At 34.7% G+C, this 24019-nt stretch overlaps 1 protein-coding gene across 9 annotated transcripts in view; it reads left to right on the plus strand.

Moving 5' to 3' along the window:
- The first annotated feature begins 5951 nt into the window (after positions 1 to 5951).
- Positions 5952 to 24019, plus strand: part of LOC149807816 (uncharacterized) — a 32702-nt gene continuing 14634 nt past the window's right edge. For 4 of the 9 annotated variants that reach the window (XM_089970833.1, XM_089970869.1, XM_089970879.1 and 1 more), the window contains exons 1-8: positions 5952 to 6080; positions 11989 to 12083; positions 13665 to 13823; positions 14958 to 15014; positions 19313 to 19348; positions 20157 to 20192; positions 21694 to 21753; positions 22891 to 22980. In XM_089970833.1, coding sequence (XP_089826959.1) covers positions 11999 to 12083; positions 13665 to 13823; positions 14958 to 15014; positions 19313 to 19348; positions 20157 to 20192; positions 21694 to 21753; positions 22891 to 22980 — 523 coding nt within the window. In that variant the 5' untranslated portion in view covers positions 5952 to 6080; positions 11989 to 11998. Of the gene's footprint in view, positions 6081 to 7987; positions 8094 to 11988; positions 12084 to 13664; positions 13824 to 14957; positions 15015 to 19312; positions 19349 to 20156; positions 20193 to 21693; positions 21754 to 22890; positions 22981 to 24019 lie in introns of all 9 variants that reach the window. The other 5 variants (XM_089970842.1, XM_089970851.1, XM_089970860.1 and 2 more) reach the window with 5 other exon arrangements.

The raw sequence follows: 24019 nt of genomic DNA on the forward strand, positions 1-24019 counted from the left end.
AAATCCCTTTTGATGTTGTTAACAAGTATACAAATTTACAGAGTAAAGTTCTTGCCAATGGGCAATTTTCGGATTGGTTCTCAATTGGCCAAGGAGTGAGACAAGGGGGTGTTTTGTCAATCTTGATGTACACAATATTTATAAATGACTTGCTGCTACAGTTAGAAAATAGTGGATTTGGAGCAAAGATTGGATCCTTAGCTGTGGGATATCCAACCCTAGCTGATGACATTTCACTTTTGGCTATATGTTCTAGCAATCTACAAAAGCTGTTAGATATAGCATACGACAACAGTAATAATTGGCGATTCGAGCTTAGTGTCACAAAGTCATACATTATCATTCTCGGTCCCCAATACAAGAATCATGTCAATATGAAATGGTATCTTGGCCCGTCATGTTTGCCGGTTACTGATTCGGCAACACACCTGGGTCACCGGATTAACTCAAAGCTGACGTCGCATGACGCAATACTCGTTGCATGCAAGAAAGGAAACAAATCTTGTCACGGTCTGTTTGGTATTGGCATTAAACCGAATGGTTTAAATCCTTTGGTTGCTGCAAATGCAAACAAAAAGGTATTTTTCCCTTCAATGTTTTATGGAAGTGAATTATGGTGTAACATTTCAAAAAGTGACCTCTCTTCATTGGAGGTATTTTGCCAAACATTTACAAGGCTTTCCAACACATACAAGATCAGCTATCGCCCTGGGAATGATAGGATGGACATCAGCGCAGTCTGAAATTGATAGAAGAAAATTTATGTTTTTACACAGATTGTGTTTGATGCCTAATAACGTACATATTAAACGTGTGTTTAACGTTGCGTTATTTCACTTCATTTTGAGCTGATGCATGTCAAGCTACGGGTTAATTTCAAATTTATATTATACGTCAAAGACGTTTGACTTGCTCGGGTATCTGACTGATTATCTGCATCATTCTGAAATTCCAGATAAACAACATTGGAAAGAAATTGTAAGGTCAAAAATTGTTGGTCTTGAAAATAGCCTCTGGAGAGTTCGTATGTCTAATCAAGCAGATTTTGATAGATTATCTTCGATACACGAATACTTACGACCTGCCTCAGTGTGGTAGTCGGCTAAAACCAGACAGCTATTCGTCCTGTATGCAGCATACTTTGTCATGCAGTGTGCAGCTATCTTCTGCAAATAAGGTACTGAAAATTGCAACTTATGCAGTTGACGAACACTCTGTTGAATAATATACTGTAATAATTTGTATTCTAATAATACTTTTTTGTTTGTATTTTTTTAAATACTTATTTATTGATTGTATTCAGATGATTTATTCTTATATCATATAAACGTCTATGAAAGGAAATAAAGATGATGATGAAGGATTTCATCAAGCCCAAATTATTGTTACTCTCTCACTCCAGATTTCTGCCTATTATGCCACTTATGCATGAGAGAGGAAATGGGGGTTAGACAAAGAAAAGCAAAAAAGATTGCGATCAAATTGTGTACCATGTTAACTTCATTTAGAAAACGGAGGTTACAAGTATTATTTTCTTATAGCGCTAATGAATAACAAGTGGAAATTCATCACTGATCTAAAAACTCGATAGCATATAACTGAAACATTGTTTATATATCCGTAATAATGTGCAATAAAATAATCGATGATGTTTGTTTAATTTTGTTTCTTTATTTAATCCAAACTGAAACACAATCCGCTTCGCACCTAATTTCTATTGAAGAGAAATAATAAATTGGAGAAGGATGTTTTAAAGTCAGTTAAAGCGTGTTTATTTCCATAGACGTATTTCGCAATGACCTATCTACCTATGTTCCAGGCAGCCATATTTTCCCTCCAATGAACATAAAATGAGTAAACGATCTGAGATGAATCTACTGCGAATGTCGTTAAGTCCAAATTTATCTCGCAACTTTTTTTTATACTTGTGTTCTATTGATTTTTGAGAGCAGTCTTACGCATTATGGAATAATTATGAACATTGTTATTTTAATTTTATAGTAATGCATAGAAATTCAGAGCTATTTCTGCTGGCTTGGGTAATTTCAAGCTGACGATATCGGTTTGGAATAAATAATAAAGAAGAACCTTAAAACAATCCATTCATTTATCTGCCTCCAAAAGTCTCATCCTACCATCCACCCCTGGCAAAATATGTTCTTGTTGTTGTTCTTGTTCGGGTTTAGCGGTATTTCTCAGCGTACGATAGGCTATATATGCCGGTTAGTTTAACTGCTGGAGGAAGAGCCAGGAAAACCCCCTGGAAGAACAACGGACCAACGGAAAGTTCTGGCAATCTTTCTCACATAACTACTTTGCCGTTATAAAGCACTTCATTAGGCACGCTTTATTTTGAACCCACTATTTCTTACCTTTCTATAAGTGGATCAGAAAGTATTGTATAATGAACCAGCTATGTCTCTTGATTGTTGATGCCTTTCGTTCAAGTTTTAATATTCGCATGAAACGAGGTGGTTACAGATGGCATACTTGGAACATAAAGATGAACAAATAATGGACAGAAATAAGTTGAACTCCCTGTAATTTGTTGGTAAATACCATCAGCCGATATAGCCGAGGCTTGTTTATTATGATTTCGGCTTATTTTGGTTATCGTAACTAGATGTGATTGCGCTGGGAGATGAATTATCAGGGATAATAATTGAGACCATTGTGTACAGTTGGGTTATTGTATCTAGGTACGATTACACGGGAAGATGAATTATCGTGGTGTATCACACAAAGTGGTTTTTTAAATGGTTTGGGGTGAAGCAGAAACGTTTCCTTTAATCTATCCATGCTTATTATACACTTAAAATATTAGTGCTACTTCTGTTTCGCATTCTTACGTAAACAATATCCGCTTCTTGAAGATGAATCCTTTCAGTCTCAAATAGGTGTATTAATTTGTACAGAAATGCATGTAATCAGCTTAGCACAGAACGGGTATAAAGCGCGCACACATCTTAACTCATTCCTAAAAATATATATAGGTAGGTAGGTATGTAGGTATATATGTATGTATCTAACATTAGAAATATAATTTTATAGACCGAAAGGCATGTAAATATTGATAACATCCAGGGCCCTCTCAGCATGAACATCGAAACAGGACCCATCCCAAGTCACAAAGTCCAAGACCTTCTCAGCATGAAAATCGAAACGGGACCCATCTCAAGTCAAAAAGTCCAATACCTTCTCAGCATGAACATCAAAACGGGACCCATCTCAAGTCAAAAAGTCCAAGACCTTCTCAGCATGAACATCAAAACGGGACCCATCCAAATTCAAAAAGTACATGACCTTCTCAGCATAAAGATCGAAACGGAACCCATCCAAAGTCAAACCAGATAACTAAGTTAGTCGCTTCCTGCTGGGTCTATTATACATCACTGATCCTGCATTGAAATCTTCCCAAAACACATGATCTCGAAATCATTTCATAATAATTCGATCTCTGGTCCTACATTAGAAACATTCGCGACCATTACTGGTGTTCTATTATTATAATTGGTAGTAGAAATAGTAACACTAGTATTTCCATACACCACTTTAATCTTTCAATATGATTTTCTATTCTTTCCCAGAACAATTGTATCATAACAGATACTTATAATTATGTTCTTTCACGCCTGAAATATTTTATTCGTGAAGTGATTTTCAATAGTCCGAAAGCCAGCTAGGACATAGCATGGTGCCGTTGGTTTGTAACTTATTGTATATATTTGCAGGTGTGATAGCAGAATATATGACAAATAACTTGCAAAACAACAAGAATTTTTTCGGTTACAAACTCTATATCACAATGGATGTGTATAGTCACATCACAAAGGCACATCTATGTTTTACAAGGTTGGTCAAATCTGCAAAGGAAAATAAAGCGCGATATTTTGTTCATTTATCTATTTAGGTACTCATTGGTCTAAAGGTTAGAGTCCCGAGTCGGGACCAATAAGGTGCTTGTTCAAATCATGTCATCAGACTGACTGCTGTATCTCTGAGTAAGGGATTTTGTACCATCTGACCCACAATAACATAACCATCATTTGTTTATGTGACGTAAAATACCTAACAGACAAATAAACAAACAAATAATCTATTTAGTAACAAAAGGGCAAATATACAGAGGCTGGATTTTAACACTGACCTATACTTATAATATCTCTTGCACTAAACACGGTATTATACAGTAGAATCTCTACATTACTTACCTGTTACAAATACTTACGGGGATCCCGAATGGCCGAGTGGTCTAAAGCGCTCTCCGTTATGGATCACTGCCATATCACCTCTGTCTGCGTGGGTTCGAGTCTCGGATGCGGCCAATGTGGGTATGTGAGAAAGCTTGCCAGTAGCTTCTCGAGGTTCGGTGGATCTTTCCGGGGATTTCCCGGGTTCTTCCTCTACCATTAATACTGGCCGCCATGTGTAGCATATCGTGTGCTGAAAAAAATGGCGTTAAACCCTACAACAAAAACGACAACAACAACAACAAATACTTACAGGGGGTCCGAGTGGCAGAGTGGTCTAAAGCGCTCTCATTTATGGATCACAGCCATCTCACCACTGTCTGCGTGGGTTCGAGTCTCGGACTCAGCCAATGTGGGTACATGAGAAATCTTGCCAGTAGCGTCTCGTGAGTCGGTGGTGCTTTCCTGGGATTTCCCGGGTTCTTCCTTCACCATTTATACATGCCGCCATGTATAGCCTATCCTGTGCTGAAAAATGACGTAAAACCCTATAACAACAAAAAGGAAGTAGATATAATCACACCAAAAGATTATTATACATGCCGCCATGTATAGCCTATCCTGTGCTGAAAAATGACGTAAAACCCTATAACAACAACAGCAAATAATTACATTTACAAATTGGAAAAGGAAAAAGGAAGTAGATATAATCACACCAAAAGATTATTATACATGCCGCCATGTATAGCCTATCCTGTGCTGAAAAATGACGTAAAACCCTATAACAACAAAAAGGAAGTAGATATAATCACACCAAAAGATTATTATACATGCCGCCATGTATAGCCTATCCTGTGCTGAAAAATGACGTAAAACCCTATAACAACAACAGCAAATAATTACATTTACAAATTGGAAAAGGAAAAAGGAAGTAGATATAATCACACCAAAAGATTATTATACATGCCGCCATGTATAGCCTATCCTGTGCTGAAAAATGACGTAAAACCCTATAACAACAAAAAGGAAGTAGATATAATCACACAAAAAGATTATTATACATGCCGCCATGTATAGCCTATCCTGTGCTGAAAAATGACGTAAAACCCTATAACAACAACAGCAAATAATTACATTCATAAATTGGAAAAGGAAAAAGGAAGTAGATATAATCACACCAAAAGATTATTTCATAGGACAATTACTAATAATAATATTATCTGGCGGTAATTTAATATTTAGCCTGCCTACAAAACCAGTTAGTCATATATGACATCAAATAAATGCGGATGACAAAATAAGTTAAACTCAATGTAAAAATAAATCGCATCTCATTCTAGCTAATGGCACATATTTTATATTGTTTGTATACGTCGTATCATGCAACATGTTATTCTTTGCTTACATATCAAGTAAAGAATTTAGTTGTTTTCATTTCGTACATTATGTCATAGAAAATTTGCTTAGGAATTATAAATTTCCGTTACAATTGAAAAACTATGGTTTGCTTTCAGAACCTAATTTGTATGCCTAAGTTTTCATGTAGTGAGGTATGAAATAAATAGTAAAAAATAAAGTTTCAACATAAAGATATAAAGGAAAAGAAAAATTAAAAAATTTGGATTAGCGAGTTTAAAAGAAAGTTTGAACTTAAAAATTCAAAAGAGTATTTTTATTAAAAATTCGATACTGATTGAATAAGCGCCATTCACTGGCGCAATTCTTAATGTTGTTTCTCAATAACGTCTGTACACCATAAAGGTTGAGTCACACACCCGTGCAAACCTAACCTAACATAAATAAGGAAGTAACAATTCATAGAAGCCCATAATAACTGAATAGTAGATACAAAACTGAACGTAAATAGCGAGCTCCTGTTTACAGAGAAAGGTGAGGTTTTATTTTGTTTTCATGGACTTCAATTACTTAACACTGTTTTAGATATTTGTTAGCTTCAGGTTAAATGTAGGTACAATTTACGTAGTATATTTTTTACACCGTCAATAACCAGTGACTCTGTCTCAGATATAATAGAAAGAGACAGGATCAAGTTCGATGAATTGTCTCGTTAATTTTAGAAAAAGCGAATTGGTATAATTAAGGATAGACTCTGAAAATGTTCGGAAGAAAACAACCTGAGACTAATTCGAGAAAAGTATCGTGTCAATATTCTGTTTTATCAAACAAGAACCAGTCTAATTTGTATTGAAATTCGCTTCATGTGATCAATCAATAGGGTTATATAGATAAAGTAGGCAGTAAGAAAAGTAAAACTCCACGATGCACGTCATCGTTTTAAGCCACTTACAGATAAACAACACCCATTGATCAACTGTCACACCACAGCGACTCGTTAAGCATTCGTTTCAGAATTTAATTCAGTCTGTCTGTTGTTGTTGTTGTTGTTGTGGGGTTTAACGCCATTTTTCAGCACACGATAGGCTATACATGGCGGCCAGTATTAATGGTGGAGGAAGAACCCGGGGAAAACCCCGGAAAGAACCACCGACCCACGAAAAGCTACTAGAAAGCTTTCTCACATACCCACATTGGCCGAATCCTAGACTCGAACCCACGCAGACAGAGGTGAGATGGCAGTGATCCGTAACGGAAAGCGCTTTAGACCACTCGGCCACTCGGTGCCCCCAGTCTGCCTATCGTAGCCATAAAATTACATATATTTTGTCAACTGGTAGTCATTGCCCGTTTCGTCATAGAGGTAATATCGTTATTGGACAGAAACAGGTTAAACTCCCTGCAACTCTAAGTACCACTAGGTGAGATAATCGCGGCTTCTATTTTCATAATTTCTGCTTGTTTCGGTTATTGTAACTAGATGTAATTACATCGGTTTATGAAATGCTATAATATATTAAGTGAGAACAGTGTCCGTAGACATGGAAAGTGATACAATGTAACGCCTTATTTTAAATTCAGCAGCAATGTATCACACGAAATAGTTTACTAGGGGGTTGGGGTGAGGCAGAATATTTGTCTTTATTATATACACAGTTATCATATATTATTTTATATCACTTTTTAGATTTTGTTTCTTACATAAATTGTATCCGCTTTTTGAAGTTGCTCAAATCGTTGTATTAGTTTTATAAACAGCTGTTCATGTAATCAGGTTAACACCGTACGGGGTATGCAGGGAACACATACATCTTAACCCATTAATTTTATGTATCTTGGTATGTATGTATGTATGTATGTATGTATGTATGTAATTCGTAGAAATATAAGCTTACAAACAGAAAGGCATGTATATTAAAATAAACTCCAAAGACCTCAGCATGAACATCAAAATGGGAACATACCAAGTCAAACAAGTTGCCTCCATTAATCGCCTATTGCTGGAGGACCTATTTTGTATTACTTGGCCGGAATATAGATCGCACAAAAAGACAGCGTCAAACTTCCTTCATACTAATTAGCTCTATGATCCTACATTAACAATATTCGCGACATTCTGCTTCCATTCTCTTATAATTCGTGGCAGAAATACTATACTTATATAATCAAGCCAGTTGAGACGCCGTGTACTGCTCCCTACTGCTATCTTTCTCTTCAGTGCTAACTTTACGTACATATTGCCTTTGGGGTGGGGGAGATATTATAAAGTATGACACATAACACTTTTTATTACATGAGCAAGAACACGCTTTTGGTCAAAATACTTGGCCACAACGCTCACTCAGACGCCTTTTTGACGAGGTAGTAAAACGTGTTGGATAGAAGAGAACACTATTTTTATCCATCGAACAGCCCAGCTCTCTGATTTTATATTTATTTAGATACTGCACTGGCTGAGTGGTTAGAGTCCCGCTGTCGCAAATAGTAAAGTGCGGCTTCAAACCGTGCCATTAAATTCTCCCAGGCTGACTGCCGTGAGTATCTCTGGTAAGACACGTTATACCAGTTGGCTCACCATAACCTAACCATTATGTGTTGATGTGACGTAAAACATAAACACACAGTCTATTTAATAACTAGGTTAATTGCCCGTCATAGGAAGGAATTAAAAAAACAATAATATGGCTGAGCGAGTTTAAAAGAAAGTTTGAACAAAAAAGTATTTAAAAAATGGAATCTCGCCGCGAGTTTGGAACTGACGATCTGTTTGGCAAGCGTTAGTGTAACGTAAACACAGAAAGAAAGACAAATGTTAGTGTTTATATGCAATAAAAAATAAGTTAACATCGTTATATTTGTTAAATTACCTTTTATCTAAGGTGTCCTTTCCTTGTTTTCATGTCTAAAAATAAATTCACGTATTTGTTTTTCTTGCTGATAGCACAAACTTTATCTTATGTACACAGTTTGTATCACTCTGGTCATAACCCTGATGTTCTTAACTTCCTTCCTCTTCATGAAATTTACTTGCCTTTTTGGGTGATTATGTCATCTTATTTATTTTCTTTCCCATTCACTTCTCATGTTTATTTTCTTGATACCATCCTGTAAATAATTTTTTCTCACAAATGTGTGTGTGTGTGTGTGTGTGTGTGTGTGCGTGTGTGTTTGTGTGTGTGCTTCTATGTGTACTTTGTCCCATTAAGTGTTTAGCATTGTTCGAAACGTTGGGCTACTAATATTACAAATGTACACAGAGAAGAATTACTCTAATAGGGATTAGAAGGTCTTTGTGTCTCACTGCGAATTTAAATCTGGGTCAGCGAGTTACTATATCAGTCGCCCTATACCCTATACCCTATCGACTAAGCGTAACAACAATAACACGATGGCACTTAATCGTAAATATAGGCATTCATGCGTAACATACTCTCTCTCTCTCTCTCTCTCAACACCCGGTGCTTAGTCTAATGGAACCAGTTCACGAACAAATCAAGTTAGCGTACGTTTCGTGTCGAGTCGATTATATTTAAACCAAGACAGCTTATGTTCTGGGGTCGTCCGGGAAAAAGCAAATATTCTGCAGTACGAGACACTCAGAGGTAAATAATATTAATATAGCAGTCAAGGAACCGTTTACCAGACAAAAATGTGCTAGTTCCTCAAATTACACTGAATCTAGTCTTCATTATGCTGTCAGTATTAAAGATAAATAATTTATTGCACGAAATTTAGTTCTTTCTCTTAAGTATTTAAATCTGGTGTTTCTTCTTTGATAACTGTATGAGAACCCAACATATAGATTTATATTCGCTGCCGCAACGTACGGATTAGTTGGTAATTTTTGGGTTGCTTGATGACAAGAAGCTACTTTGTATGTAGCACAAATATAATGGCAGATGTTTCATACATTATCCATAAAACTTTCAGAAAATGGAGGGTATACAGTTCAATCACACACACACACACACACACACACACACACCATATATATATATATATATATATATATATATATATATATATATATATATATATATATATATATATATATATATATATATATATGTGTGTGTGTGTGTGTGTGTGTGTGTGTGTGTGTGTGTGAAGACAGTAAAGCCTTAATCAGCGGCAAATTACATTGTAAAAGACAAAGATTTTGTCAGATTATGTCAGATAAGATAAAACGTTACCGATGCTAACCACCAACATTATCCCATTACACATATTAGGTAAGCTGAATTTCGTCTAACGTCATATGACCTTTATAAATTTAATCCTTGGCACGTAATGCCTAATGTCTTCTTTTTAAATGCATGGCTATACCTGTTGAGCAGTATTAGCGATAAAAACCTGTTCAATAAACATTCTTCTTACTCAATCCGTCTCACGATAACAACATTTTGCGGGTCAATTTTCCCAGTATAAATAGGTAACACGTTCAGCGTGTATTTGGGACTTTATTGATTCACACGGTCTCGTTGACATATATATATATATATATATATATATATATATATATATATATATATATATATATATATCTTTTTAATGTTAATATGCAATACACAATTTCTTGTTGAGTTACCGACATCACGAGTCTAATTAATCTCTAAATATACAGGTATGCTGTAGTCGTCAGTTTTGAAATTAAGATGTATTTTTCTACTATTAAGGCTGGTTACAAATTCTACCAGAACAGAAGGTGTTATCTTTGGTGACTCCAGTCATTGAATGAAAGCAAATTATATAATTATGACAATAATTTTACCACTATTCCAAGGAACTTCGAAAATTAATTTGACCTACCTCGTGTATGAGAGAGACAGAGGTGGGGACTTTTTGTATCATCTTTATGGTACAAGCTTGTACCAATCGCAGGGACCAAAGACAGATCCCTTAACCAAGTTGGATAATAGCAAAATTTGACAAACATTAGTGGATCATGATTTCTTTTCACATTACCATCTTCAACATCCCTTTCAGATATATGGTCTTCACAATGCTCCATTTCTTTCTCCAACGAAAAACAAAACTTTAATATAAAAGTGAACCTAAAAATCATTGAAGTCTAACATATTCATCATAATGACCTGGCTCTGATATCATATAAATTGTCCTTTGAATTTAGTGAAATATGCGAATTTTACATTTTATTATGGACAAATCGCTGTTTCCATATCAGTGTGAACAAATTCATTGTATGTAGGACGGATGTGACCATAACATCTTGTTCATTAGATTAAATTTCACTTTCTGATCAAGTAAATTATCTTAATTGTATTAAATGACTAGGACATTAAAACCCTTAACTGTAAGTGGACTACATTCTATAGGTTAAATGAAAATCATACATCTCTTGAACGCATTAAAGTAATCAATTTTCAAAGTCTTCTTAATTCCAAACGTTAGCACATTTTGTCTGGTATCTTCGTCAGTTACCACAACCGCCTCCACAACTGCTGTATCCAGTCTGTCTCAAAATGTTAAATTGTACAGAATTTTTTTCTTACAATCAAACCTAAACTTCTCATTCAAATTATAACAGTTCTTTGGGGGCAAACATGGCTATTATTTCGTTTCCCTTTTGTGTACCAACATATTGTTGACTTAGTACATGTATTGATTTTAGATAGACAATTTGTGTTTCAGCATAACAACAAAGGTCAAAACGTGCTGATTGTAATCAAATTACCCACTGTCTTTCCTTTATCCAGTTTATTTAAAGTCTGAAGAATCAAATGAGTGAGAGGTATCAACCTACAGTGATTGGATAACGAGTTAACCATTTTTAATTTGCGTAATCACATACAGAAAATCCGTATAAAGGTTGCAGCCTTTATCCGCTTTCAGATTTATGTAATACCTGATTTTATGTGACTCATTAACAGAAAGCTTAATTCTATATTTTAATTGTAAACACACATTTTCCTATTATCTTCGTTTTGCAAGCATTGTTTTTGTTTAAAGTAATAATTTAGCTCTCTTTCTGAATTCTCAACAAGAAAAATTCATGGCAAATTTGGTTTGTCTGTGCAACATCTAAAAGTCTGACCTTTCAAAGCATGTACCATCAACTTTCACACCTTGTTAAGAGCTTCTAGTTTTCGCCGTGTTGACCTTTTCCCAGACTCAGTATGATCTTTGACCCTTTAATGTTATCGATATATCCGATGTATCCCATGTTGGAAGCTTGACACTTTATATAATTTTTCCTTCTTTCACGATGAAAAAGAACTTGTAAAATACTCTTTTTTACATGACCTACATGTAAAATGTTGTTCTAAAAGTTTGATTTATATTAATTTATTCAAACTGAGGAAAGACATTAAATGTGGCTAATTACAAGAGTTCCCTAATAATTGTTTTAATTCTTTTCATCATTGATATTCTTCCCCTGTCGACATGTTTGCATCAACTCTTTTACTGTTTTACTGAACAGGAATAAAGACATGGGTAAAGGACCTTCCAAGCACTCGACTCTTCATCACCTCCAGCGACGACAATTAACAGGAGATGCGAAAAGTGTTGACCAAAGTAAACAAAGTTTGTTTAAATTTCAAATTACACAATTTTAATTACTTACATTTGGTTTATAAATGGTCTTGACCGTTGTACGTGCATACATCGGAAGCCAAAATGCGAATGTAAAATAAGGAAATGCAACAGTAGAGTTACAACATATGCAGATATTTTCCACAACATGAGGAATCTCCTTTGGTTACATATATTGTTCGCGGAAATAGGCCTAGGGAATAAGGATTAGTACAGAACCAGAAATGTTGCCCCAAACTTGTCTTACTTGCTGTTGTAGGCAAAGCTATCATATTTTGTTCCACACAGTTAAGACATCGTACATTTTCAATTCACAGCAAATACAAACTGTCGTGTGAAAGGGATATGAACATGATTTAGATAAACACAGATTTTTTCATCCTTGGTGTCTAAGCAATTCATGTATTGTGGTCTTTTGAATGCTTACAGGTCGCTTATACTTACTGACATTTTTCTCACGTGGTTAGCATGGGTAAGAAAAACAATAGCTGTGATAAAATGGGATCGGCAGCAAAGTTCAAAAACCTCTGACAAACTTAAGGCATGCTCCGAGCTTCGCAAAGAGAGTGTTGTTGACAACATTAGATGTCAGTATCAAAGTTCACTTACTACAGCAACCGTGATTAGTAGTTTAGCAACATACCCCGCCCCCATTAGGATGTTTTCACACTAATTCGTTAATCGGTTAAAATAAAATTGCCGAATATGCTGTTGTTCATGACCTTTGAAACAAATGTTCGCAAGTGGGATAAATAGTCTCAAAATAAGAAACGGGTCATGTGCATCTGACAACTGAATTCAACGCCTTTTCTGAGTACATAAACAGTTTTTATAATTTACAAAACTAAATATATTTATCTTTAATTCGAAGCAATGAAACAAAAACTAAAACAAAAACACTTTGGGCTTTGATCGTGGACTTATTATGTAGGGCAAATAATAATAATAATAATAATAATAATAATAATAATAATAAGATGATGATGATGGTGATTATCATCATTATTATTATCATAATTATTATTAGATATCAACATCTTCATCATTGTAGAATCACTGACTGAACTGCTATCCTTTGTACATTTAATCCGTAAGTATATCCGCTGGAGAGTCATCAGTGATAAGTCCTGTAAAAGCGTTTCGGAAACTTACTTCATTCCACTTTTCTCAGAATTGATGAATGACATTAACTCTGTCTTTAAAAATATTAGGTGAAAGCTAAACATTTTAAGAAAGAACATTACTGCATCAATGCTACTCTCTTTTATGTTTGCTATGTTTCATTTTTTTAACAAGATATGAATGATCAGTCTGCAGATCGTCTGGATATGGATCAGTCAAAATATGTATCTAAATATCTGACACTGTTAATCATTACACACACACACACACACAGACACACATGCATATATATATATATATATATATATATATATATATATATATATATATATATATATATATATATATATATATATATATATATACCAATCTGTTTGTGGTTTGGTCAGCCCATCTTTCTCTCTCTAATTAATAATGTTGATTATTCACATGTATTTGTAGCACATGAATCTTGGACAATCAATAGACGCAACACATATGTGCCTTATCATGGCCAGGATTCTCTGAATGCACCAGATAAAAAAGATCCTGTGAAGACAGATGATGAAGAAAGCAGAGATCAGAAGACTGTACAGGACGAAAGCTTATTAACAGAAAGAGGTAAATGACGCGTTATGGTTCAGCACTTCCAGTGCCAAAGAATGCATCTGCGGTCTAGAAATGATCTGTGTATAAATTGTACAAATGAATGTGAAATAGCAGAAAGAACTGAAACTACGGACAACTAGGTTGAGCTGGAGTCCATCATTATGAGTAAAATTTCTCATACATTTTTTTCTTCCAAGATCTTCTCAAAAATTAAATTAAAGAAAACAAAAAAACAAACAAAGGCATTAATGAATCTTTTAATTCAAGGAGCCGATGTTAGTGAAATCATCTGGACTTACGTAACCTGGAATATCCAAAAAATCTCCATGTAGGTTAACTGGAAGTTATACGGTATAGTTTGATCCCTTCCTAAGTCTAATATCATACTGTATTTTGGTGACTGTGCCGTACATCATCTAGGCAGGACATAACCCTTGTCGTACAGACTTGCTATCAATTAAAGAAGCAAGGTGAAAATTGATGTATCTTTAGAGAGAGACATTTTAATTATTGCCATATACGAAAACATAGAGGGTAGGAACATTATTCCAAGCTTGCCTGATGCAATAATATAGCATGTACATTGCATTGAGTAAACAAACGTCAATCCCCTCGATTGTATATCATGTGAAAGTCTTTATGTTACTTTTTATGACACGTTACTTTTATATTCGGTAGAAACTATTAAATTAATTAGAGTCCGCCTCGGATGCAGGAGGTCGCTGGTTCGAACTCCGGCCAAGTCACATCAACGACTTATTTAAAAAATGGTATTAGCAGTTGTTTTGCTTAGCGCTTAGCATTAAGAGGTTAGTGTTAGGACTGGTAAGCCTCGTGTCAGTATAATGTCACTGGATGGAACATGATGCTACATGTCTGCAGCATGATGACTCAGTGCAAGACATCCCTTTAAACCGCCACGCTTTAGACATCGTAGCAATATGACTGAAATTGTTAAAGCTACGTTATAAAATCTAAATCACACACCCATACATTTAATTAGAAATCAGACTTATTAATTGGACAAAAGAATGCAAAGTTAAGTTATGTTTCTTATTCAATTTCTACAGCATATTTTTCCATAAAATTTAAATCACTGTGTAAAAGCATGAATGCCACAACATTTATTCATTTCTTCTATTTCAGATGTGGGAGACGATCCTCCGTATGAAACAGTTGATCCTGAGGAGATTTCAACAAGCGGTACACTTTTCACGATTTAACTAAAACCTACTTAAAAAGATTGCATGAAACTGAACTTAATAAACCTAATATTGCAAAAGTAAGTAAAACCTGCCAGTTGAACACAGAGCCAGAAGGTCGTCAGAAAAGTTGCATTTCCTAAAAGACAGAAATATAATTCAACTATTCTTTTGATTTCGGTCCCATACTCAGTTGGTTTTTTTCACACAGTTACCAGAACTGAAGAGCTAAAAAGATGACAGCGAACGTCAATCATTATATTGTCCACTAGCTGTTCAATGTACATTATATGCATGGTATGACAAATAAATCGCGATTATCATGCAATCTAACAATTCATAATGTATTTATAGGTAAAAATTCTATATTTCCATTAGGTTTGCTTTAAAATATTACCTTCATTTTGAATTTAATTGGAAAATAACATAAGGTCATCCAGTAACTTTTCGTACAAAGTTTTCGTAAATCACGTCAACAAAAAACTCCACGATGAATAGAAGGATGAAAATAAACGTCATCGCAAGGAGCAAAACAAGAAAGAAGAAATAAAAAAGAAATAATCGCGAGTACATAAATGAATAAAGTAAAAAAACATACCATAGTGATGAAGGATGAAATGAGTTCAATTAAAACTGAAAAAAATAGAATTTGCAAGTGCTTTAATGAGATGCGATGCTATAGATGCTATGTGTTCCGTCTAATGATCTGCACCTTAGATAACTAAAGTTTAGCAACATGAATGTGTAATTTTTTCATTCCATAATGAATATTTAATTTTTCCAGTGAATAAAGAAATAAAATTGTAATTACTGATCAAACACTACGTGGCCAGTGGAAACTTTCAAAGACTCGTAAAATGCCATCCAAAAACTAGATACAAGAACCTATTAGCGACTTTGGGTCATTATAGTTTGTTAAGTTGATTACTGATAAAATCTTGCACATTATTGTCTAATCTTTTTCTTTTCATTACCAGTATTTTCTTTTTCCTCCATTCTTTCTTTTTCCGTTTAGATATTAACATTTTTTAAACTTGTCTAGTCAGCATTTAGTGCGGATTCAATTATTCCCTGATTAATTGTTATAAAACATACGGAGTTTCGGATAACATTTGAGGTCGTATGAACATGTTTCATTTCATTCAATAGATTATTTTAAATATTGACAATGATTTCAAAAATGATAGCATCTCCAGCATTGACAATTATTTCATAAGTCTTTTCCAAGCCATTTTATAAAATTCATTTTAATTGTATTTTTAAGAATTATTCCTTCGTAAGTTCCTTCTGCTATAGATAAGTTTAATTCATGTTTGTTTTGTTGAAATTAGTTTAGTAAATCAATGCATTTTGTCCTTGTTTCACGATTGTACTCTGCACGTGTGCCAAAGAAGTCGTTGTTTACTTTTCAAGCAGTATTCCTAATTTGCTTTCCAGCTAAGCCTTTGCCATTGTTCTACCGATACAAAATTGCATTGCCTGTTTACAGACGACACATTCATCGTTTTTCAATGAAAAATACGCTTTTGTAAACTTGTTAAACTTGTTAAATCGAAAATAGAATGTATTAAATATGATGATTTAAAAATGCTTGAAAAGATATTGGTCGTCTCTTACTGGAATTCCGCTATGAGTATCAGCAGGGCTACGAAAAATAAATAATGCAGCTGGTAATTCTAGACAAACACACTCGTGATGATTCTTGCGTTAAACTTCTGGAAATGGTACAGAGAATCGGTGTTAATGAACACATATTGTTGCACAAAAACATTACAATTTTAATTATTTAAACTTTTATCTAAATGTAACCTTTAATATGAGTCTAATTGTTTATATCTATATTGGTAAACTCTTTTATTTGTTATTTCATTTTGCAATATCTCGTTTTATATTCTTTTTTCAATTGTATTGAATTTTCCAAATGTCGCAAACAAATCCAAATTTGAGGCAACCAGTCCGGAAGCAGCTCGCAGGAATCAAGTTCACTAGTACTATAACAAATTAGCATACGTTACATCACCCCACAACCATCTAGATTTTTAGATATTTACCTCTGTAGCAGACACATGTAAATACGTAAGCCAAGTCGGATGCTGATTTGCAGCCCAAGTCACGCATTTGATCTCCAATGCTCATCTAACTGTGACAGGCAGTCACCAACAAGCCAACCCATTTCCAAGCCTAACTCAAAGTAAATCTCAACCAATTACAGATTTACCTTCTGTGTGAATTTGTAAATGCTAGGCTTGTGATGATTAGATTCATGCCTTCTACATTAAAAATTAGGGAGGTGTCAAAATACGAAACTATCCAGTGAGACCTAAATATAAATACTCAACTATGCATCACTGTACCGGTTGCAACCACTGCTGGAACAGTTCCTCCGCCCAGCTGAGAGGTTCTGGCTGGCTTCTGTAATGCATATATAAAATGACGTCTTGTTTCAATTTTTTTTAAATATGTTAATATTCAAAGCGATTGATTTCGGGTATAAAACGGTCGGTGTTGTCGCCGGCATAACGGCATTTGCTCCACTTTGGTCCTACCACCAAAAGATTAACATGCATGTCAAAGCTAACCTAGTATTAATCATAAGTGACCCAGGTAATCTGTTCCCTATGGATAGGTCACATGCTTCGCGTTGTACACATAGTATACAACTTTTCAATAGATGTGGTGTTATTTGGATTTTTAACGTAGCTTCAACAATTGTTCAGTCATATCACTAAGATATCTGCCATGTGGCAGTTTATAGTGATGTCTAGCACTGGGGCATCATGCCGTAGACATTTAGTATGATGTCCCACCCAGTCACATTATCCTGACACCAGGCCGACCAGTCCATTCACTAACCTGTTAATGCTGAACGCCCAACGAGGCAGCTGTTAGTACCATTTTTGTAAGTCTTTGGCATGACTCGGCCGGTGATTGAACCCACGACCTCCCGCATCTGAGGCGGACGCTATAACCACTAGGCCACAGGAGCGGTGGTCTTCAATAGAAGTATGGTAAGTAGATGACCTTCAAAAGGGACAGGGGTATAAATGCGGATATATATTAAAAATGTACCAGTCTTTCAACAACTTGTAAATAAAATGATGCATTTTATCAGCGGGATGGAATTTTTATCAGGAAAATTAGATTGTCTTTCCGCCTAGCCCAATTGACACTTCACTTGGAATACTCGAAGGTCCCGCTCTGAAATTCAAGAGGTCCTGGGCATCGTGCTATCGGATCTTTATAGCACTGACAGCCATTGTTTACTTGGTTTCGGAACATCAAGTGATAAAAACTTTACAATTGAGCTAATTCTCAGGCGGACCACCACTTAAACTTTGTAACAAAGGAAATTTAAAACAAAGTCTTTGGAATGCGTAGTTATGTATTTGGCCGAGGAATATTACAATTAAGAATTTATAACAAGGAAACGTTGTATCGAAGAACGTAATAAATGATAGTTACTATTTATATTATTGACTTTGACCTACAGATATAGATAGGATTTTTGCTAGTTTTTTAAATACATAATGTCAGTTAGGGCTCAATCCTGTTTCTTCAAATTAGCTATCAATTAATTGGTATTTACAATTATATATGCTCAACCCAGGAAATAGTGGATATCTGCGTATGGTTCTTAGGAAAAGCATATGGTAGGATTTTGCTTTAAGTTTGGTAATTAAACTTGCTAAAGATGTCACCTGTTTTCATGGTTCAAAGAATATAAAAAAATGAAACCAAAGATAAACGCTGGCAAGAAGGTTTGTTTGTAAGTATAGCCGTTGAACGATCGCTGATTATGGATAAATACTTATACAGCTGCCCAAACGTTAATAAAAAGGAAAGAAAACTCAGGACGTTGATAATTGTGTACATAAAGGAGAAATAGACGTGTTATAGTTGTACATTACAGTTTGCATTCAACTTTTATTGGTACAATGGAGAAATGCTCGCAAACATGGTGTTCTGTGCAATAAGTTCCCTCTTTGCTACTGCGAATATATTTTATAACAAACATTTTATACAACACGTGTTGTTTATTCTTATGAATCATGCTCAAACTGTTTATCTGGACCGGAAGTTCTAGTAGGAATATGAACGTAACGGTCCCCTGGATCAAAGGGTAAAATATTGAAAGGAAATGACTTCATGTCCCAGTCCTACGGTATGACGCACAATCTGAATTAGGTTTCCGACATTTAGTGTTAAAATTGGCCTGTACCTATTTGTATGTGATACATTTAATGTTCCTGATATTAAGTTCCGTTTTTGAAAAGAAAACATGCTGATTTCTCGTTCCAGCTGAAGGGACAACACCAGAATATGTGAATTATACTGGTATGCTATTGTTAATTTTCTTAAAATAAAATTGGTTTAATGCCATTTACGATACACTGATATTATTCATGACACGTGGAAAAATTGATGGCAAGTTTGATTTGCCAACAGCTGACAAGTAAGGCATCAATCGATGATCTCCCGATGTCATTATATATATATATATATATATATATATATATATATATATATATATATATATATATATATATATATATATATATATATATATATATATATATATCTGTGTGTGTGTGATTGAGTTGGTAATGAGCAAAAGTGAATGAATCATTTAATTATAAAATATTGGCTTTAAAAAAAAAGATGTTTATTTAGGAGTGGTAGCCATGTGTTTTGCATGTTCCAAGGTGGTATATCCAGTTCGATTCATTGTCTTTCCTGAATATGGAGGAAATTCAATTACAGTTGTGAGCAGTTGCGGCTAGTATTATATTACTGAATGTGTGGCCAGGGGAAATATAAACTGCGAATATATTTTATAACAAACATTTAATACAACACTTCTGTTGTTTATTCTTATGAATCAAGCCCAAAATATGTATCACAATATCTGGATATGAAGTTCTAGTAGGAATATGAACGTAACGGTCCCCTGGATCAAAGGGTAAAATATTGAAAGGAAACGACTTCATGTCCCAGTCTGACGTTATGACGCCCAATCTGAAATTGTTTTCCGTCATTTAGTGTTTAAAATTGGCAAATTCCTATTTGTATGTGATAGATTTAATGTTCCTTATATTAGGTTTCGTTTTTTTATAAAAGAAAACACGCTGATTTCTCATTTCAGCTGAAGGGACAACACCTGATTATGTGAATTATACTGGTATGCTATTGTTAACTCTCTTACAAATAATTTTTTTTAAATGCCATTTACGATACATTGATAGTATTCATGACACATGAAAAAAGTGATGGCAAGTTTGATTTGCCAACAGCTGACAAGTAAGGCATCAATCGATGATCTCTCGATGTCATTATACGTAGATATGTGTGTGTGTGTGTGTGTGTGTGTGTGTGTGTGTGTGTGTGTGTGTGAATGAGTGAGCAATGAGCAAAAGTGAATGAATTTTTTAATTTTAAAATATCGGCTTTAAAAAACTGAGGATTTTATTTAGGTGTGGTAGCCGTGTGTTTTGCTTGTCCCAAGGTGGCATATCCAGTTCGATTCATTTTCTTTCCTGAATATGGAGGAAATTCAATTACAGTTGTGAGCCGTTGCAGCTAGTATTATATTACTGAATGTGTGGCCAGGGGAAGAAAAGTGATTTGCAACTGGCCTTCTGTCAAGCTTCTTTGTCATTTAATCAGATCTGCTAAGACTTTGGTCAATATTTTCAGTTTTGCTGAGATACTGAGAGCAAATTATCAATGCCTTTTCATGCTTCTCGTTGCTGTGCTAGAGAATATGTTTGGTTTCTATCAAGTGTTGACACGTTTTGCACCTTTCATCACCACGGGGCCCAAATGTTCTGTATATTCTAAGAATTTAATTGACGTTAGCTTCACACAGAATTTGATGTCTTTGAGATAGATGGTTCTGCTGTAGACTACTGCTGTTTTATTTGGGAGAATTAGCTTTAGTCTGCACAAGATTCCACGGTGAAGTAGTGTTTTAGGATGATCAAACCTTCTTCGGGGTGGTTGAATAGTTGGTCAGGAGGATATATGATATCAGAGCAGTCTTTTCCTTTTGTTTATAATTTACTTGGTTATTGTGCTTTGCTTATTTAGCTATTTGTGCTGCCTCCGCTATCCTGTCATTCTCGTAGCTTTGATTCATCCATTTAGATAACTCATCAGACCTTCTTTTGGGATATTTCATTATCAGAGCAAACTAAGCGTCTTCTCAATGCACGTATTTACGAGATTGTCTAATGCAATCCTCGGAAGACAGCTGCTTGGGAGACTATATTGGTGTTTATCAGTTAGATTTCGATGTTTGTGTCGTATTTGTTTTCTAATTATGAATTTTACTGAAGAATGTAGTGTGTTAATATTTTATATGAATTTATTCATATTTTCTATTCTACGTTGCTACTTGAAAAATTAGAGAAAGGACGCTCAAATGTCTCAACATGCAACCAATTAACTGCATTTTATATTTATTGCATGTCTTGCCTGTTTTATCTTTGCCTTCTACAACGACTCTGTGACTAACGTTTTCAGACAGATGCTACAAAAACGGAAGCAACATTGATTTGATAAAAGTGCACACGACAAGTTCGAGCTTCTTGTGGAACGTTTCATCGTCGGAAAATGAAAACATGAATGAGAAAGTGACTAATAATTTTTAATAAAATAAAACATTTAATATTTTATTTCAGCCCGATCTCATAATGAAGGAAGATTTCAGGATCCCAAAAGCCAAACAAAAACAAGTACGGGTAAGTGGATGACATATACATACATCAAATTATATCAAACTGTTCCAAGATGCAGTAAGTAACCTATCCCTTTCCATTTCTTGCATGATGTTATTTTAAGCCTCAAATTTATTTTATTTTTGTTTTAAAAGCTTCTAGTATGTTACAAGATGATGGTGGTTATGGTACAATACGCAATTATGAAATCCTTCATTGGCAATAAAAGGCAGTTGAGAACATCTTTTTATTCTTTATAAAGAGATCTCAATGATAAATATTCAAATGATGCAGTTCAGGAGACTTGGGAATTATAAAGTAATCTTATAATTGGTTGGTTCATTTTACCTCTGTAAATTAAAGTATCCAAACCCTAACAAACCAGCCGACACACTGATCGGTCAATCAGTCAGTTCAGTAAAATCAGAAGAAGCTTTAACAATGAGCACGAAGTACAAACAAATTGTACTATTTTTCTATTTGTTTCTGTTGGACCTACATTAATACTTACTCTCTTTACGATATTAAAGGAAATTATGATGATTATGCTACGTTAACCTCCACAAACGCCGTATACTTCGCTCTTAGTCGTTGTCTTGGCATCCTTTATAGACAAATTCAGTGGTTCTAGTTTTATAGTTGCTTATGTACCCCAGTTTTCTCCCTTTTCTTCCTTGTCTACCGGATTTTAGAAAAGTGTCTCTTATAATGCTATGCTTACCTTTTTCTCGAAACATGGTCATGATAGCTATTGCCTTTCTCCGCCATCGTTTACTTAACATGAATAAATAGGTATACATTTGTGATGATATTTTAGATTCATGCCGGCCTAATAGTTGAAATGTTAAGTATAAGCCTTTTCGTTTTAGAGCTGTATGCTATTTTAAATTGTTTTCTAAAGTATTTGTTGAGGGAGATGACTATCAGTGCTATGTATTCCATGCTATGTGGTCGAATTTCCAGTACTCAGAAAGTTAATATCCAGTGGATTTTGATCAGAACGGATGAACAGATATAATAACATGTGTCCTTTTTCAGAAGTTCAGGTATTCTTGGGATTCTATATGGCTGTTTGTTTGGGATTTTTTTTCTTCTGGAGTGTTCATCTTCAAAAGTTACAAATAATAAATTTCATCTTGACGCAACTCAATTTTGTTCCAGAAGATGGTGCAGAATATCAATCGTCTACGACATACGTGAACCTGAAATTTACGAGCGAACAGAGACGCAAAACAAAAATAAAGAAATCAGGTAAAGATCCTTCACATGTGTGCTACAACTTTATGGTAGAGAACTAGTTGGAATTCAATATTTTATCTTCATCTGAAAATAGATTAGATATATCTGTGTTGACTTCTTAAATTGAGCAGAATCAAACTGAAATCCTGTATAAAATATAGCTCTACATATGACATGTTTCTTTGGTTCAGTGCTTACTAAAGATTTGTATTATGCGTACCCATAGTCCATTACGCTAGATTTATGCACATTAGTGGTGCGCTTTGGTGCAGCTGTCTCAATGTATATATTATTTATGCTACACTTTGTGTCCGTGGTAACATAAAAAGTGAATGCTGATAATTTTAAGTAGCATACACCTTTACGCAACTTGCATAAGATGTGTGTACTAAGTCGGTGCTGCATGCTCTGGAAACAAGATGTGTATGGACATAAAGACCCACATGTAGATGATCATAACAAAAAAATATATCCCCAGTACTATATATCGTAAGAATTAAAAGAAAAGAAAAACAAGAAGACAAATCCGTCTACATATCAGATCTAAGACTCGACCGACATGTCAGCTTGGAGACAGAATGGTATCCAGAAGAATCTACATGAATGAAGTACATCTATGCAGAGTATACAAATAAGTGATAAGCATCATGTGGTTTCCTCCAGAAATGAAAGCTTGAATTGTGATTGGATAAAAAAACAGACAAACTGACAAAAACTTTTTGGAATATTGAAACTGAAATATTGTGAATAGTAAAAGGTAGATCTCATTATTAATTTAATATGTGTACTAATTTCATTAAGATAACATAAACTGTTATGTTGTTTCGCCTCGAAAATAAATACATGCATAACAATTCATGGAGGAAAAAACGGTCCAGAACATAAAATACTGAAACTAAAGGAAAAGACATCTGAGTCACTAATCTATGCGTTAAAATTAATCGAAATTTCATGGAGGGTTTTGTAATTAACCTCTGGAACGGAAAATGTGAATAATGGGTAGTTACATGAATGCTCAACATGAAAGGGAACCATGTTAATATCTTTTTAG

This window comes from Sinohyriopsis cumingii, chromosome 1 (genome assembly GCF_028554795.1).
Source record: "Sinohyriopsis cumingii isolate HCF-2022 chromosome 1, ASM2855479v2, whole genome shotgun sequence".
Classification (NCBI taxonomy): domain Eukaryota; kingdom Metazoa; phylum Mollusca; class Bivalvia; order Unionida; family Unionidae; genus Sinohyriopsis; species Sinohyriopsis cumingii.